Source organism: Dermacentor andersoni, chromosome 11 (assembly GCF_023375885.2).
Source record: "Dermacentor andersoni chromosome 11, qqDerAnde1_hic_scaffold, whole genome shotgun sequence".
Taxonomy (NCBI): Eukaryota; Metazoa; Arthropoda; class Arachnida; order Ixodida; family Ixodidae; genus Dermacentor; species Dermacentor andersoni.
In genome coordinates this window covers 103,252,626-103,269,874 of record NC_092824.1, presented here as the reverse complement: position 1 = coordinate 103,269,874, position 17,249 = coordinate 103,252,626, and the positions used below count along the sequence as shown (strand labels likewise).

The following is a 17,249-nucleotide window of genomic DNA, read 5'->3' as shown; positions in this document are numbered from 1 at the left end:
TTTAAGATGAGGCTTGTCTTCTATGCACAAAACATTGGCTCAACAATGAATGCGAAGTCTTAAACTAAACAGTTTAAATATCGTACAATCTTTAAGAGGGTCGAAGTGCCTTAACAGCTAGCGCTAATGATCACCATATGATGATGCGTGTATTCTGTACGTAACATCAGCTCGACGTAAATATGACCTCGAAAATTAAATCATTCCAAATTCGCATGACCTTGCGAATGGTCGACCGGCGACTAACGTTCCGAACACGGCCACACGAAAGCAATGTTTACAGCCCATATAATTAAGGAGCTAATTGTATTCATCGACGCCATCAGATTATTTCACGTCCACTGCAGTACGAAGGCGATCTTTCAGCAGTCTCCAATAAGCGGTGCGTAAAACGTGGCGGCCATGACCTGTTTTCGGCCCCGCAAGTACTTCCGGCGGATGCACCAAGAAAAAGCATAGCCTCTGAGATCCGCTACTGTTACTCATCGGCAACTGGCGTGGATTCGTACAACCCTTATTACCCCTTTCTCGCGTCGACCAACTTCACCCCACACTTACACATTTTTCTAATCTCACCACACAATCTAGCTCCGTCCCTGCCGTCTTAGACAACGTATTCGTATCGAATCGTGTTCAGAACATTCCAATTCAATACGCCTCTATCGAAAATGTCGAGTAGAGAGAGAGAGAGAGAGAGAGCAAGGTACACCACCGAGAGGAAGAGACCAGGACCGTACCATGCTGTGGCACCGTGAGACTCTCCGTTCTGCTGCGGTTGATGATGATGTTGCTGCTGCTGTTGTTGCTGCTCGCTCCCACAGCCGAAGCATCCGAGGCAGAACATGGACGCCGATGGATCATGGCATACGTAGCGGGGCCTGTCACATCGCAATACGATGCCTGTTGTTTCTTTTTCTTTAGGCTCCTCTCGAAAGCGGATAAAAGTTATAGCAACTCCTTGCCCCATGTTCAGCAATGCTCGCTACGACGCTCCGCTGTGGACGAAGTTAAAGTTCACTTCTTTTTTCAACTTGCGACTCTTTCTTTCAAGGGAACAACTGCTAAAAGGTATACGGCGGTTAAAACCGACCAGGCGGCCAGGCGCTGAGAGCAAGTTTTCTATGATGTTGAAGCTTTGAGGCTTGATTCTGCAGTTTTTTAGACATGTGGTTCCGACCAGGCGACACTTAGCCTGAAGCATACGCTGCCTTTCGCGAAGTAAACTGAAACACTCTACAGCGTTCCAAATGACTGTGTGATCAAGGCTCTCAGATGAGAACTGTGCTAACTTCTCTGCCCAGCCGGAAAGCTAAGTCATGAAGTAGCATAAGCAAATTTAGATATGTTTAAAGAAGAGGTCATCAGCAATTAAGGGTAACTATTGGTGCAACAAGTATTACCTCAATCCGTTATCGGAAGCTACTGCCACACGCTTGTTCCATTAGCAAAATGTTACTATAGATATTTATTTTTGCATTGCGTGGCAACGCGATAATAGGTGAGAGAACAACACGTGAAGCTCAGTCGGCCACTTGATCTGTGACGTGAACGCAAGAAATTACTGCACACTGGCAGTCCTAGTAACCTGGCATCACTAGGTTGTTTATATCTGTGGACAAGCCTGACTTGAATCTACAACGCGAGAAGAAACTAGGCGACACTGAACGTAAATTCAAAACAGCTCTCGAACAAGATTTTAAAGCTTGGAGGAAACGTAGAATTTTGCTGGAAGCCGACCTGGCTTCACTCATAGGTAAAAATACTCCACAGCATAAGCTTATTTCAACATCACTGACCATATCTTGACATATCACTTGCTTCAAATGGGAAGAGTCAAAGTTTACTTAGCACAATAACGATGCTTTCATTCTTACTGGCAACAGATAATTGCCAACGACGGACATAGATACGCTAAAACCACACATCCATAAAATGATTAGATAAAATGTACTAATTAACTTTCTCAATTGCTGAATGGGACGTAGAGGAACTCCAGAAATGAAGCCAGTCAATGCTCAAGGCAATATCTACCTAATGAGCACATGTCCCGAAGCTAGCGGCAGTTCCGTATTATCTCTCCTCAGTCTCTCGAAGAACCGCGCATTGGTGCTCTCGTGATTGTTTCCCAACAATGGTAATTTTTCTCCCACCCTCTGGAACTAAACTCATTAATATATTCATTAAGATGTTCATTAGGATATTAAGATAGCCAACATTTCGACAAGAGAACTTGACTAACGATGAAGACGAAGACGAGACCACTTGTCGGTACGTTGACTCTCGTGTTCGATCACATAACTTAATTAGCAAGTGTTAATTAGTGAACCTGAGATCACCACAACTGCTGACGCCCGCCACCGCTATTAACAGGCTGCCAAAAAGAAGACAGCACTCTCTTTACTGCACTGTCTTTACCTGAGTGCCCTTTAAAGCCCAACGTATCATTTACGCTACGCCGAGTTTGGTACCTCAAAGCTCTCATTTATGCACGGGAAACTTGACTCATAGCCTCTTGCGACGGTTTTAATATGCTGCAACGAAGTTTTATTTGTTCAAAAGGTATTTACAAATTTTCAAGTTATTGTACTAATTAAGATTTTACTCATGCCATTCCATTGCTTTCTTGTGTGCTTAAATGTAATTTCCATTGCCACAAATAAACGTAAACACGTTTTCACTTTTCTTGGTGTGGAACTGTGCTTGGGCATTACAGGTTTAAAAAAAAAAGTTCACTCTTTCCATTTGAGACAGTTGGCATCCTCGCAGTTACTATCATGCAGTCTTTGTCAAAAGTATACGGGCTACATTGCCTGCGACAGCCAGGCTGACTAAACTCTGTACAACAGAGTTTCTCTGGTACGAGATGCGTTCCAACTCCCAGCAGTAGGAAATGAACTCGCCTTCTCACCATCCCGAGACCTGGAATGGCAGGAGCGACGCGGGAACCGCACCACACATCCGAATGACACATACGTTGAATGCGCGGACAAGGCCCGTATACTTTTGACCAAAGGCTGCACCTACAGCGTCCACAGCTTGGAGCAACGTGAACGAGCACTGCTGTGTAAGGCTTCGTCTTCCAATTCCAAAAAAAAAAAAGAAAAGAAGGACGAAGAGGGGACACGTACGAAACCAGGAGGGAGTGACGTGGTGCCGTAACGTCCGGAATCCACGAGCCAGAGGCAACGAGGCCACGTGCGTGAGGATGACATTCCTTGACACCAGGACATGCGGATGTGGGGACAGTGCCAGGAGTGCCGCGTCTTCTTTTTTTTTCTCTCTTTTTTGTGCACGTACACAAGATTCGTGGGTACGGGGCGAGGGTGGCCAGAGGAGCGGGGACTCGAAACATACAAAAACCACGCCGCGGGAAAGTCGTGTACACAGCGAGAAAAGCAAAAGCCAGTTCGCTCGCAGAAGCTTCCCGGTGACGCGAGCAAAGCCAGCAGCAACAACAACAGCCGTGTCAAAGCGCACAGCTCACGGATACGAATTGACAGATTGCGCAAGGCCGCAGGAATAAACTGTTTGTAAACGCGACGTTTCACGCAAGTGTGCCAACTGTGGCATACATAGAGTCCGTACAGTACATCACCTTCAGGCGTTGTGCGTACTATATTGTACACGCCAAGGCTGCGCATAAAAAGCAAAAGCAGTTATGAAAATATTGAAGAGTCACGTTTCACATATTTCTTGAGAAATTTCCGATTGGGAGATTGCGGCAGATCTGAACAATATGTGCAAAGTGTTTTAGTGAAAGGAGTAAGAAGGTAGAATTGTGGGCGTTTGCTCTCGGCGCCGGCATGTCGTCACGTGGAGAGCTCGCTTCCTTGTGTATGGCAGTGTGCTGGTCGCGATAATATGGGCGCGGCCCGGAAAATTGTTTTACCAAACACGGAGGTCTAATGGCAGATTTGGAACAAAAGCACAGTGGAAAAGTATTACGTTATCGCGAGTCAGATATATTTTTTTCCAACAACTGACCCGCCATCGACGTATCCGAGTTGTCCGTCAACTCTGCAACATTATTCCATAGTGTAACTAAAAGAAACAAAAATCGTACCATTAAAACTTTCAATTCCTAACGTTGCTCTAAAAGGCTCACACAAGAGTGGAAGGACATTTTCGTTGGTTATCATTCTTCTTGTTCGGCGCTACAAAATTTCTTTAGCAGAACCTGTTGACGCAGACTGAGCAACAAGCGTGCTTCTGAATGAAATACTGTGCACGAAATGTTCACGATACGTTCACGCGCAAGTTGTCCTCTTCTATGCAAATACTATGCCCGCGGGGATGAAATTTATCGTATCTTGCCCCAATTTTTATGCTTGGTTTCGCACAGCCAACGTTTTGAAATATTGGGAAACTACTCGAAAAATATTCGTTTTTAGGAACTGCTATTGTTATTCGAATGTTATTCGAATTGTTATTCCAATAAACTATTCGATTTGCAGGCCGAATCGAATAGGAGACTCTTCCGATGCGTTATTCGAAAGTTTCGAATATTTGCACACGCATACAGTACACGCGCCGGCAAAAGTGTCTCAATTTCACTAAAGCATTTTTTTTATCGTTCTATCTCTCTCTCTCTTTTCTCTCACACATACAATCGTCGTCAGAACGTTGTGCTGTTTCTTTAGCGGAACGAGCAAAGCAAGGAGCTTCAGGTCGGGTCCCATGGTACAGCCACCGGCATACACGGACGCCGCCAATGTACACGTGCACAAAGGCACGGCCGCACTGGAATGCTGCCGCGTGTCCCAGTCGTGCACACGATGCAGGCCTTCGCACGGTTCTGGCGGAATCGGGTAACGCTGCATGCGCCACCTGGTAACAGCTACCGGAGCACAGCCAATCCACTCGCGTATAGCACTGGCACTCAGCGCCACGCTCACATATCGGCACCGCTGTCCTTTGCACATTTGGGGCGGACTACGTTCATATTAATTGACCGTGATAAGCATATGTGAGCTACGAATTGGGATATGCCTGGAACAGCCAACATACATATATTGCGACGAGGTTTATTGTCGTTCACAACGGTGTGGAACGCTAGGTAAATCTACGCACTGCAAGGACTGTCCGTAGCACGGGGCTCGCTCGCGATCACGGCACGGCCCTTCGTCTTCCTCTTCAGACGGCACATACACAGGGGCGCGTCTGCTTCCTTACAATATATATATATATTGTACACATTAGTTGGGGTTCGTACCAAGAATTTGACAGCTCCGATAGAGGTACTCTGCTACTAGTGGACTAGAATGACGCTGGAAGCTTGATTGAAACAGTGCAGTCCAGATATGCTTCTGGGTCTCAAAGGAAGCTCTTTTTCTTGCTCCTCTGGACCACAGACCGCGGTGAAAACACCTCAACCCTACTTCGTAACGAAGACAAGACAACACCGGGACAATATCAACTGTCGCACTTGTCCCTTCGTACTTTCCTACCAATGAGTCAGCAGCCACCCACCGAGTTCACCACTTTGCTGCAGTCTGCGTGCGTTCAGACGGCCCCGCATGTATCGTCGTGCACATGCGGTGGCCGCGGGCGCCATGCTAACCAGCGGACGTATTCTGTGAGAGTCCACCTAGCGGACATGTGCATTTCGGCTGCTGCTGAAGTGCTGATTGGCTATGACGCCTTGTGCTGCGGACGCGCAGCGCAGCCCAGCCAATTAGAACTTCAACAGCAGACGAAATGGACATGTCCACTAGGTGGACTCCTACAGGACGCCTCCCCAGGACTGCCAGCTTAGTCAATCGCTGTGTAACATATGCTTGGAAAAAGAAATGTGAAACATCGATACCAATGATGCATGGGAGGCTGATCTTTGTTAGCTGAAATTTGGAAAGTGATCCCAGCCGCCTACATTGTAACAGGCAGAGTGGGCGGCGGGGATGAACTGGTCCTCAGGCCTGGGATTTGGAGTGTTCTTTGAAGAGCGTGCCTAGCGCGTGTGTGTGTCCTGCCGCATACGCACTGATCAGATTTTGGTTTGGTTTTCCTTTAATGAGAAATTCCTAAACCGGTTTCTCTTTCTTCGCCATAATCGTCAACAGCACCATATCTTAAATGGACACCAAAGAGCAACGCTAAACTATCTTAGACTGTTTCTAAAGTTGTTAAGTTCTTTCACAATTCTCTGTATTGATTCGTTTGGCAAGAAAAGGTTTATCACTTCAAGAATAAAACGACTGTCATACTCATAATGCAAAGAAGGGGTAAAGGCGTGCGAACACGGACACTCCTCCCCTCCTTTTATTTTTATTGTGCGTCGAAACCTCTACACACGTTTACGTCATCGCTGACGTTATAAGTTCCAAACTATCCCTTCGTATTTGAGCTGTTCTGGCGCAGAAATAGTTCTCAAACCTTGTTATACAGGTTGAGTCTGCTAGGTTGAGTCGCTTGTGGATTTTCCCATTTATTAGTTTGTTTGTTTTTCTTAATTACATTCGCGCCTTAGAATAGTTTCGTCCGCTTCTTCCTATCTATATCTGTCCCTTCTTTTTAGCGCAGCGGGGAGCTTCATCGAGACGCAGTGAATTGAGAAGGCCTGGTCACAAGCGCAGCGTGTCGAACCGCGGGCTCAGCCTGGCTTTTCCTTTTCCCTTTTCTCTCTTTCGGCCCTGAGGTTCAGGTTTACTGGAAGCCCCGGCCACAGGTTAACATGAATAATCATCAAGACGGGTGTCACGACATTGCAGTGGCAGGATAACCGGGTAATACGGAAGCATGCAGAACCAATCGCATGGCATATAGCACGCCTAGTGTCCAATTCATGAGTATGTCGAAACCATGGAAACGACGGCTAAGTAATGCCAACCGCGGTCATTGAAATTTGAAACGATAATTAAGCATGTATAATATAGACCTTCGAAGTGCCCCTCTTAACACGAGCTTAGCGCGCCCCTTCCAGCAATCTGTAAAGTGGACTGATCTTGAAGGCAGCGCGCACTGGAATGGTGTCGATAATTGTGATATTGGTTACGCGTAGGTGCCGGCCGAAGAAACTACTGAGTAAAGACAGTAATAGAGTATCGCTGTTAGAGATTCGTCAGAAGACTCTTGACTTCGCGAATACGATCTCTGATCATCAGGCAAAGGGCAGTCTCTTCTAGGGATGCACGTAACCTCGGCTGGCTTCGTCGGGCCTTCCAATTGACGCTCCCTGCAAACCGTTTTCTTCTGAAGTAATCCAGAAAATTTTCAATAGAAAAAGCGTGTTCTGTCGGCTCAAATTGTGTGCGACTTAGCGTGTGAGTTAAAAGGCACGAGTCATTGTCATGAGCGAAGAGCTTTGTGGTGGCTACTAAAGCTCCTCCAGATCATCAAATATACGTGAAGCAAAGCTGTGAGGATTGGCATAGTTATTGCGGAGGTTGCTTAACCGGGTATGGTGGCGTGGTCTATTTCGTGGCTCCGTTGCGCTTCTCCTTAGTCGATTCATTCGCGCTTGTAGCTCTAAAGTTTATGCGCCAGAAGAAACAGGCGAAACGCAGGGCAAAGTTGAGGAATATATATATGCATTTGAAGGCGAATGAGAAAGTCCTTGCCCCCATTATTTAAGCCAAATTACGGCTGTAAATGCGAACATGTCCATTGACAGCGGTGGACCTTTCTTGGACCGGCACGGCCTTATCTGCCGGTAGCTACGCGGCACGGCGCTGCTGTCAGTTGTTGAAAATGGCGGTTGTGCTTCACACGTCCACGGCGTGCGAGCAACGAAATGTGATTCGTCTTCTATGGAGCAAGGGAATGAAAGCACATCGAAATCCAGAGGGAAATGCAGCCCACGTATGGGTAAAGGTGTCTCGCTTTGAGAAGTGCGAGGTGGTGGTGGTGTTGTGATCTTGCAAAACGCCATGAATACCTACATGACAATGAGCGTTCGGGGGGACCGCGTGCGGCAATGCGAACCGCCGACAAACTCCGGTCATTTCACTGGGAGAATGCGGACCACCCACCATACAGTCTCTCGCCCCTAGTGTTTTCCAAGGTTTCGGTCAGATGAACAAGTTCCTGGCAGGACAGCGATTCCCGTGCAACGATGAAGCCAAGACCAGCAGTCTGACGGTGGTTCCACAGTCAGCGGGGCGAATTTCACCACCGCGGTATATCAAATTTAGTGCTGCGATGGGAAAAATGTTTGAACCGGTGTGGGGACTATGTGGGAAAATAGTGTAAGGTACGTAGAATTATGTATGTTTAGAATTACCTGTATGTACCTTATTTTGGATAATAAAGTATAGGGGCAATGTCTTTCTGATTAGCCCACGTATAATAAAGTGTTTGTAGCAACACTCGGTATATGTGGTCACATCGCCTGCGTAAAGACGCCTTCACAAGCCTACCGACGGCATCGATTGTCCACGGTTAAGCTACTGTCCTTTCTACTCGGAGCTAAGGAAGGTGCGCTGATAGATGCATTACATGAGGGATAGGTCTTGCACATGCATATTGTCCAAGTGCAGAACCAAATTTCGAGAGGAGGAGATAGTGCATCGGTCCCGCAATCACACACACAAAAAAAAGGAAGCAACCGAAGTTTATGCCCTTAAGGTTGCGCCTCATGGCTCTTGTATCAGTGCACCTTCCTTAGCTCGCAGCAGAGAGAGAGAGAGATAATCGGTGATGATAAATATTAAAAGTAGCCGTTGAAAAATAAGTTCCTTGGGAGACACGCTGTCAGTGGCGGCGACTATGGGGTGACAGGTGATATGTGGTATTTAGTCGCTAATTACCAAAAAAATCTATAATTTACCGTCTAAACTGATAATTTCAACAGGCTCTCCGTGCAAGCCAAATCAACTTTTTGGATCTGGAAAAAAAAAGTGCGGTTATCTGCGGAACTATGGCACGACGAACTTCGGCTATCAGCTAGAGCGCGCGAAACCGAAGCTAGGAAGCTGCAGCGAGCGCAAAGCCGCACCCTTCGAGGCGACGTTCTGCTTACGTCACCCAGCGGCGGGCGGCCTGCGCGCTGCGACAGCGAGTGCTAGTTTCGAAAATTCCAAGTGAACCAAGTTCACTTCAAGTTCCAAGTGAAGGTGCCTTCGCGAAATCACTGGCTTAATTCATTTCGTAAAGTGCAATGTGCACGCTAAAGCAATTGGTTGAAAAGCTGATTCGTGAAATCCTGCCTATTACTTGATCATGCCTTTCTGTTTCTAGTGCAAGTGATGTCTTCCTCCTTGACTGATACAGCTGAGCGAACAGATTTGTGCTACATGCCACAGACAACTTTAAAGGAATTGGTTAACGTTGATTACAACAGCCCGTATGTAGGCCACCTACACTACCGCCACAGGTGTGTCGGTCAACGGCTTATTTGTCTACGGAATAACGTAATCAAACAACAAACGTGTAGCTATATAAATATTCTAACTGCATCTTTCCTGCAATACAGAGAATAGCTTTCGAAAAACGTTCGACATGTAATGCCCCTACATCGGCAATCACCGTCGATGGTTTCTGCACATTGTTTTTTCGTCTGCCCCCTTTGCTAGAATAGCACGCAACAGCAAAAAGAGAGAGAAGAGAAAAGGAAAAAACACTAATACGAAGTTGCGACTGAGGAAAGCGTCACAAAATCACGCACCGACACTGCTGTTACTATATCAACGTCTCCGATGCTCTAGGTATGCCGTAAACTGTAATACGCTTGCGGAGAGGATTTAAAAGAGCTCTAATTGCAGGCTACACGGTTTTACGTTGTACTCTAAGACAAGCTTCTGACACAGGCAAATGCAATGTCGTTCTGAAGGGGTTCACATCATCGTTGGGGCCACTCGCAGGTTGCCGTACGGAAGCACTTGGCGACAAGCACTCACTCGCTGGCAAGAGCGTTTGGGAATGTTCCTTCGCCACGACGAAGTGTGCAGCGTGATAGACATTCAAAAATAAAGAAAACATCGTTGAATGTAGAGTCGGTATTAACTTTAAAACGCTTGTTTTTTTACACCACCAAAAGTATTAAACGTACCCGAGCCAAAATTTCAAAATATGCCAGTGCCGCTAGCTGGATAGAACCAAGGTAATGTTTTCAGACTACTAATTTTTATATTTCGCCTAATTGTATTAGTTATTATTGAATAATTAACTTCTCAATTATTATAATCAGAGCAAGATTGCCAATCCAACTTATAAGCACCGTTGTTCTGTACCGTGCTACAATAAAGATTTTTCCAAGACTGAAAGTAGCCCGCAAGAGCACGCGAAAAAGTACGGCGCGACTATATTCGCGAGGCATTTTCTTTTGAATGTTCTGCGGGTTTTTTTTAAGCGTAAGCGTCGAAGCTTAAACGTGCTTCCCCTTCTCACTTGTCTCGTCTACGCGTAACCTTTACGCTGCACGCTTAGATTATGAATTGCCAACTTGCCCGATCATCCACTTTCTTTAACGCTGGGAAAAAGAAAACAAAGCATTTATGTAGTACGTACAGAACAGAAAGATGGATCCGTAATGTTTTTCATAGTGGCCTACACTTTGCTGATTGACAATGTTGCTCTGATTACATAATTTGAGAAGTTAGTTAATTGATAATAACTAATTATGTAATTACGCCCATATGCAAAAAAAAATTAGTATGACGCTCCAAGTGACAGCAAACAACATTACCTTGGTTCTGTCGAGCTACGTGGAACGCGCATATTTCTTTAAATTCTGGCACAATTAAGCCACATTGAGACACCCCGTATATGCACATTACTTTTTTTTTCACTGCCTGCCCGGGATATATTCAGCACAGAACGTCAAGCTGTGCCATGTTGACGAATTCGCCATCTATTCAGTTGTCACGAGACTGCTACGACCTCTGTGAAAACGGCGGAATTTCCAGCCAATCAGAAAGCCTGCAGCATCTCTCTGGGCCAATCAGAGCAGACAAGATGGCCGAATTTGACAATGTCCACAATAAAACCGCAGAATAGCATACCCTGGATATGATGCTGTCTTATCTTGACTCGATACAGAGGTGGGGGGGGGGGATAAACTCTTGTTATAGAACCAGCATTTTATGATGGCCGGGCCTAAGCCTCCCAGGAGGGGATGTCGAGGGCTTGCCTCGCCGCCGCCTCACGGGCGTGCTGGGTCGCCCAGGTTTGGTCCTCGAGGGCGGAGCTCCGCAGAGCCTCACGCAACCTCGACGAGAGGGTCGTGGTGTTAATGTGTGTGTACTGTGCTGGGCACTCGCACAGCATATGCGGAAGCGTAGCCGAGTGAGTGCCACAGCACCGGCAGTTGGGGGTCGTGTAAACAGCTAACCTTTTTTTCACTTATTGTCATGTTTTAGGCAGAAAAGCAAGCACAGAATACATATATATTTAATACAGTCGAAAACCCCGTTAATTCGGCAAGTAAACTTTATGTGGGCTAAAGCTCACACTACATAATGTTTAACTACTACAACGCAGTATATATATATATATATATATATATATATATATATATATATATATATATATATATATATATATATGCATATATATATATATATATATATGTATATATATATATATATATATATATATATATATATATATATATATATATATATATATATATATATATATATATATATATATATATATTAGGTGGCTCCTTATTTACTCATAGGTGGTGCCATTGTGGTGTCGTATAGATGGTGCCGCCTATCGTGCGGCGTAGTACACTCGCATAAAGTGCACTAAATTGCCCCGTGTGGCATGGCTACAAGACTCTCAGTAAGCTTTAAAATCGGTGTACTCACAACTCGCGAAATTTCAGTTCGCCACTTCTGGACTCTTGCCTGCTCACAGACATCGAAAATGCGCTTATACGAACTTACGGCTTATACGAACCGACTTCCAGCATTAAAATTAAATTCTGTGTTTTTTTTAAAGCGCCAAACCCGCGATACGATTAGGAGGCTCGCCGTATAGTGGGGGACTCCGAAATAATTTTGACCACCTGGAATTCTTTAAAACATGCGCCCAATGCAAGGTACACGGCCGGTTTTTTTTTTTTTTTTTTGCATTCCGCTCCCCATCGAAATGCGGCTTTCGTCATTTCCGCAAAGAGCCCCCTCAATGGCTTCAAAACGGCCCACGCTGGCCGAATATATCTTGACTTTTCGTCGACGCTTTGGGGGCAACGCGTACTTACCTCGTGAGCAGGTAGGTCATCAACCGCATACCACAAGAGAACACACTAGCCACTACTCGCTAACCAGTGCTACACTACTATACTGAGGCTTTCTCTACGCCAAGCATGAACAACTACGAAGAAAGAAGCGAGAGAAGGAAAACAGTGGTGCACACTGGGGCAGGGGGTTTTCAGCAAAATGAAACGTGAAACAGCTCGCCACTAGGAGAACGTACACACGAACTACTGCAGCGCCATGGGTGTATAGACCACTCTACGCCAACCTACGCCAGCCTTATGCAAGTCTACGACAACCTACGCCAGGCTTCTACTACACAACCAGCCAAAAAAAAAAAAGAACAAGTAAGCATACAGAGGGTGCTGCGTTGATCGACCAAAGTCACCAAGATTTACACGAGTGTGAGGATGACCACACCGTGAGCAGACGCACTTGGTTGATGCAGCGAGATACCGTATAGACTCGTCTAAGGGCCGCACTCCCAACCTGTAACTCAATATTTGTAAAAAAAAAGAAAAAGAAATTCCGTGAGAGAAGCAATTGCGTTCGGTGCCTCGATGCCGCGCTGCGCACTTCGACGCGCCCCTACTAGGATGGTGAGAGCTGCACGTTTATCTCTGATGCAATGTTACATCCGGAGATCCGGGGTGTGCAGTAGTCGTCGGCTGAACCGGCACCATTTTGACCAAGAGGTTCGGCCCATTGTAAGGGCCGCATCTGGCCAAAATAGTGAAAAAAAAAACATAGGTGCGGCCCTTACACGAGTCTACGCGGTGTTTCGATAAACGTTTCGCGTGAATGCTGGCAAGAAGTTAACATTTTGTGAACTCAGGTTGCGATGTTCCTTTTTTTATTTTGATGTAATTTCTATTTGTCTTGCGCTCGCAATTTTTTACGCGTTCTGCCGTGAACACTTTGAACGTGAGGAGACTCCTCATGCACGTCCCGTCATGCGCTACCTCTGTTTTAGGCATGGTTTGTATGTACTTGCCACATTAGAGTCAAGTTCTTAACATGTAGTGTGAGTTTCTTTTATTCCTGGCGATTGTGAAAGGTCTTGATTATCTCTTCTATTTTTGCTGTTCTCTCGTTTAGTGTTTCTTTAGCTATGGTTTTGGGAATAGCGGCTCTTCAGTAGCCAAACTTCCCATACTGGCGCAGATGATAAACCGCGAGAACAGCTTCTTGCTGGAATAGTTGATGCATTAAATTGGCGAAAATGTTAGTGTTCTTTCTTTTTTTTTTTTGCGCAATAAACTCGTACTACAGCGCAATAGAGTACTGAGGCGCAAAAATAAACACACACTGTTATGTGATAGCTGCTAGGTGACTAAAGGTAATCGGAACTTTAATGTGGCTTAAGTACATAAGAACTTTGGGGGAACAAAGCAATGGAGCGCCTCGTGCTACTTCGACAAAAGGACTCGTCTTTGTCAGAGGAAAGTAAATTCTTTTCTCGAAACTTCGGCACCGGACTGACACGTCTTTATTGCTTGTTCCCGTACACTACCGGAGCAATTTCCCCTGTTTCAAATACTAACTCCCTTTACGATGGCTTACGTATATATGAAGTATTTTGTAACCACCATAAATCCAGATAAGTTCCATTCAAAAAGAGAGAAAGCTGTCAGACGCAGTCAAAAAGAAGTTTCTAGTTTTAAGCCCTTAACTACCATGATAATTTTTTTGTAAATATGAAAAGCGCAAATTTTTAAACCGTTTCTGTCATTTTTCTAAAAGATACGACATCATGAACGCCTATAGCGTTTCTGCTGCTTTGCTGGAAAGAGAAAAGCCAAATGCATTGTGTATTATTTGTGTACATTGTAAGGTAGTTCAGCCTTCGTCACGACGAGTTAACATGTCATCAGCAGTGATACGGTTAAACGGACAGTCCCGAGAAACATTAAATCAGTCAAGAGTGATAAAGTCTTCTTTCGAAACATTATTTACGTTAATTTCATGGCAACAGGTTAATCTTTATTAGAAGAGAGATATTAGAAGAGTGAAACTTCCATTTCATGAATTTTCTCGCCGAAGCCATACATGCCCTTGCACGTGAGTGTGACGTCACATATTTTAAATGTTTGGCTGTTGTGACGCGGACAGAATTTCTCAAAACTTCCTGTGCGTTCGGCCTTTGGCTCTTCAGTAATTAAACGACGTGGTCCAGCTTTGCGATGACGACATCAACTGCGTCAGAGAAGTACGCCGTCTAAATTCATGACGCCATAGCGGGCTGGTGGTGCCGGAACCTCGCGGTGGCGTCGCCACTAGCGTGTCTTTCATTCGTTTGCGACGTTCCTCGCTTACCATGCCTCGATGGTCTCAAGGTAAGAGTTGGTTGTTTGGCATTGAAGAAGCGTAATTTACCAATACAGCCCAGCCTATATTGGCATTTCGTGTACGACAGCACTAAGTTATTAAGCCTGGTTGCATATTTCTCCAAGGCTACATGCGTGCTTGTGTATGGCAGGACAAAAAGGTTGTTTATTAGCGAAGAAAATTATGTGTGAGCCTCTTATTTGCGTGCCCAAGCCGCAGCGCGCCTGCGTCAGTGCGAATTCCACAGATTCGAAATGTTTTCGCATGTATGAGCTCCTTTTGGTTCAGCAAACGTTTTCAAAACTCACTAGCTTAATTCATTTCTTAGTTCTTCAAGAATACAATGTAACCTTTATTTATAGATATGCTGTTATTAGTTCACAGCAGACTCCATCCTATTCTTATTTCATCACGACGGGATGACCCGGGAAATTCAGGCCGATCTTTCTCACGTCTTTCTCGGCTAATGATGACAACGTCTACGATAAGACACGTCTCTGGCATTCCAAAAGTTAGCATCTCCTGAAAGTGTATTCTAGCGGACCACGTGAGCCCCATCGGTTTGGAAATATCGCAACGGTCGTCTGCAAAAGGATTTGACGCGGGAAACACCAGAGTGTGCCGCCCTGCAAAATTCTCTTTCAGCTATAAATCACTTAGGCACACCTTAAATTTTCATACGCGGGAGACTGCTTTATATTGACACTTTCCAAAATATTCTGTCCTCCAATTAAAAGTGCTAGAGTTCTTCAGTCCCTGCTGTCTCATGCTGCACATTTGTGTAAAATTTGCAAATATGCAGTTATACTTTACTCGGTGCTTATATGCGCGCGCGCACGCGTGTGTGTGTGTGTGTGTGTGTGTGCGTGCGTGCGTGCGTGCGTGCGTGTGTGTGTGTGTGTGTGTGTGTGTGTGTGTGTGTGTGTGTGTGTGTGTGTGTGTGTGTGTGTGTGTGTGTGTGTGTGTGTGTGTGTGTGTGTGTGTGTGTGTGTGTGTGTGTGTGTGTGTGTGTGTGTGTGTGTGTGTGTGTGTGTGTGTGTGTGTGTGTGTGTTCGAGCCTCTGTTACTGCTTGTCGTATCTATCGTTGGTCCACATATCAGTTAAACCTTATCTATGGCATATCCACTCAGCATTATTGAGTTCCTTCTTTGTGAAGACGGCAAGAAGTGCAGTGGGAGCAGTGAAGGCATTGTTGGCTATTTCATGCATTAATGTGTGCCTATCTCTAATTCCTTGTCAGTTGAACTGGCTCCTAAGATGAACGCGAGAATGGACTGGAACTGGGGAAACGCTGAATGCTTGTCGTAGACGTTGACAGGACGGTCTCTATACTGTCATTCCTTGAGCAAAACACTGGTTGACAACGTGTAAATGTATAATAGCGTTATTACAACGCAACGACGTACACAGGAGCACAGGAGCAGCATGGTTGTGAATGACAAAACCAAAATACAGGCTACAAGTGAGTGTAGGCATGTGTCGAGTTAGGCCTGTCGGCTGCGGGTTGTGATCTGTTGGGTGTGTTTTCGAAGCAGAGTGACGGTGTTTACAACAGAAATTGCCTGACAACGATGTCAAGCCACGCAACTTGTGGCTACTGGTATTACGTGTAGCAAGATGGTGCAAACAACGGGCACTGTCAAATAGCGAAGGCCAAGCACGAATGTCAATCGGATTTAGATGTTCAGAAGTAGAAAGTCCCTGGATATGAAAATATGGACAGAATTATTCCAAGTCGGTTCCAGGAACGCTCAAATATGTCCTGCCGATTGGTACATATTCATTTTATAAAAGTAACAGCGCTTCATACAGACGTAAAGTAAAAGACACGAAAGGGCTTTGTAGCCATTCTTTGTTATATTCATTGTTATTCTTGTAATCGGGGTCTCCCGTGCTTGCTAGACCTAAACCTCCTAAGTCTAAATCTCCAAGTTAAACCGAAATCTAAACCCCCATCGAAATGCCGCCATAGCGGTTGGGACTGGAATCATCGAATCTCGGCTTCAGCAGCGCAACGCCATAGCCACAAAGCTACCGCGGCGGGTAAGCCATGAGTAAACGTCTTGGAGAGGTTTTGAAGAAGTCGTGCTTGACAGGTAACAGTGGAAGTCCGACAAGCCGCACACGGAACGACGGCAGCTCACAGCAGCATTAGAGTAAAACACTACATTAGCATGTGCTGTTTATCGCTTTTAACTATTTAACGCTATTTATTACGTCACTCGTATATTTTACGCCTATTTCTAATACAACTTTAGATATCTATATGTGCGGCTATCTCTTTATATACTTTTCAGCAACTCCCAATCCAATGAGATATTAATTCTGACGTTTTATGGTCTCAGTTGCATTTGTGATATTAAACTTCATTGATCATCATCATTTTAAGCAAGCAAAAGCATCGCTTCGTACTGTCACAGCCGCACGATCGGAATGCATTGTCAACTCTTCGAGTCGTAAACTGCACGCAAACACAAGGCCGCCTAGAACGGTATTGTCCGTACCGCTGACACGGCGTCATGAGAAAAGACCAAACTATCCCAATAACAACTTCGTAAGTTCAGGGACGAGGCCAAACAATCCCGCCATCGGCCTGCACCGTGCCAGCAGTGAGAGCTTGCTTCACCAGGTGGCGCCAGCTATCTAACACGCTCCCCGACGTCAACAGCGGCGGCGGCGACCCGGCGGTTTCTCCTTCCCCGTGGAGAGATGAGCGAGGGACAGAGAGAGAGAGGGAAACAGGGAACCGCGTCAACGATTCGACCGGTCCTTCACCCCTT

The 17,249-nt window shown here is 45.5% G+C and overlaps 1 protein-coding gene across 3 annotated transcripts in view; it reads right to left on the bottom strand.

Annotated features, from left to right (window-relative positions):
* The window catches only part of LOC126539199 (uncharacterized), a 135,794-nt gene that overhangs the window by 39,510 nt on the left and 79,035 nt on the right, over positions 1-17,249 (bottom strand). Inside the window, exon 2 of one of the 3 annotated variants that reach the window (XM_050185943.3) lies at positions 738-878. The exons of the other annotated variants lie outside the window; for them this stretch is intronic. Coding sequence (XP_050041900.1) covers positions 738-844 — 107 coding nt within the window. The 5' untranslated portion in view covers positions 845-878. The remainder of the gene's footprint in view (positions 1-737; positions 879-17,249) is intronic. 3 annotated transcript variants of the gene reach the window in all.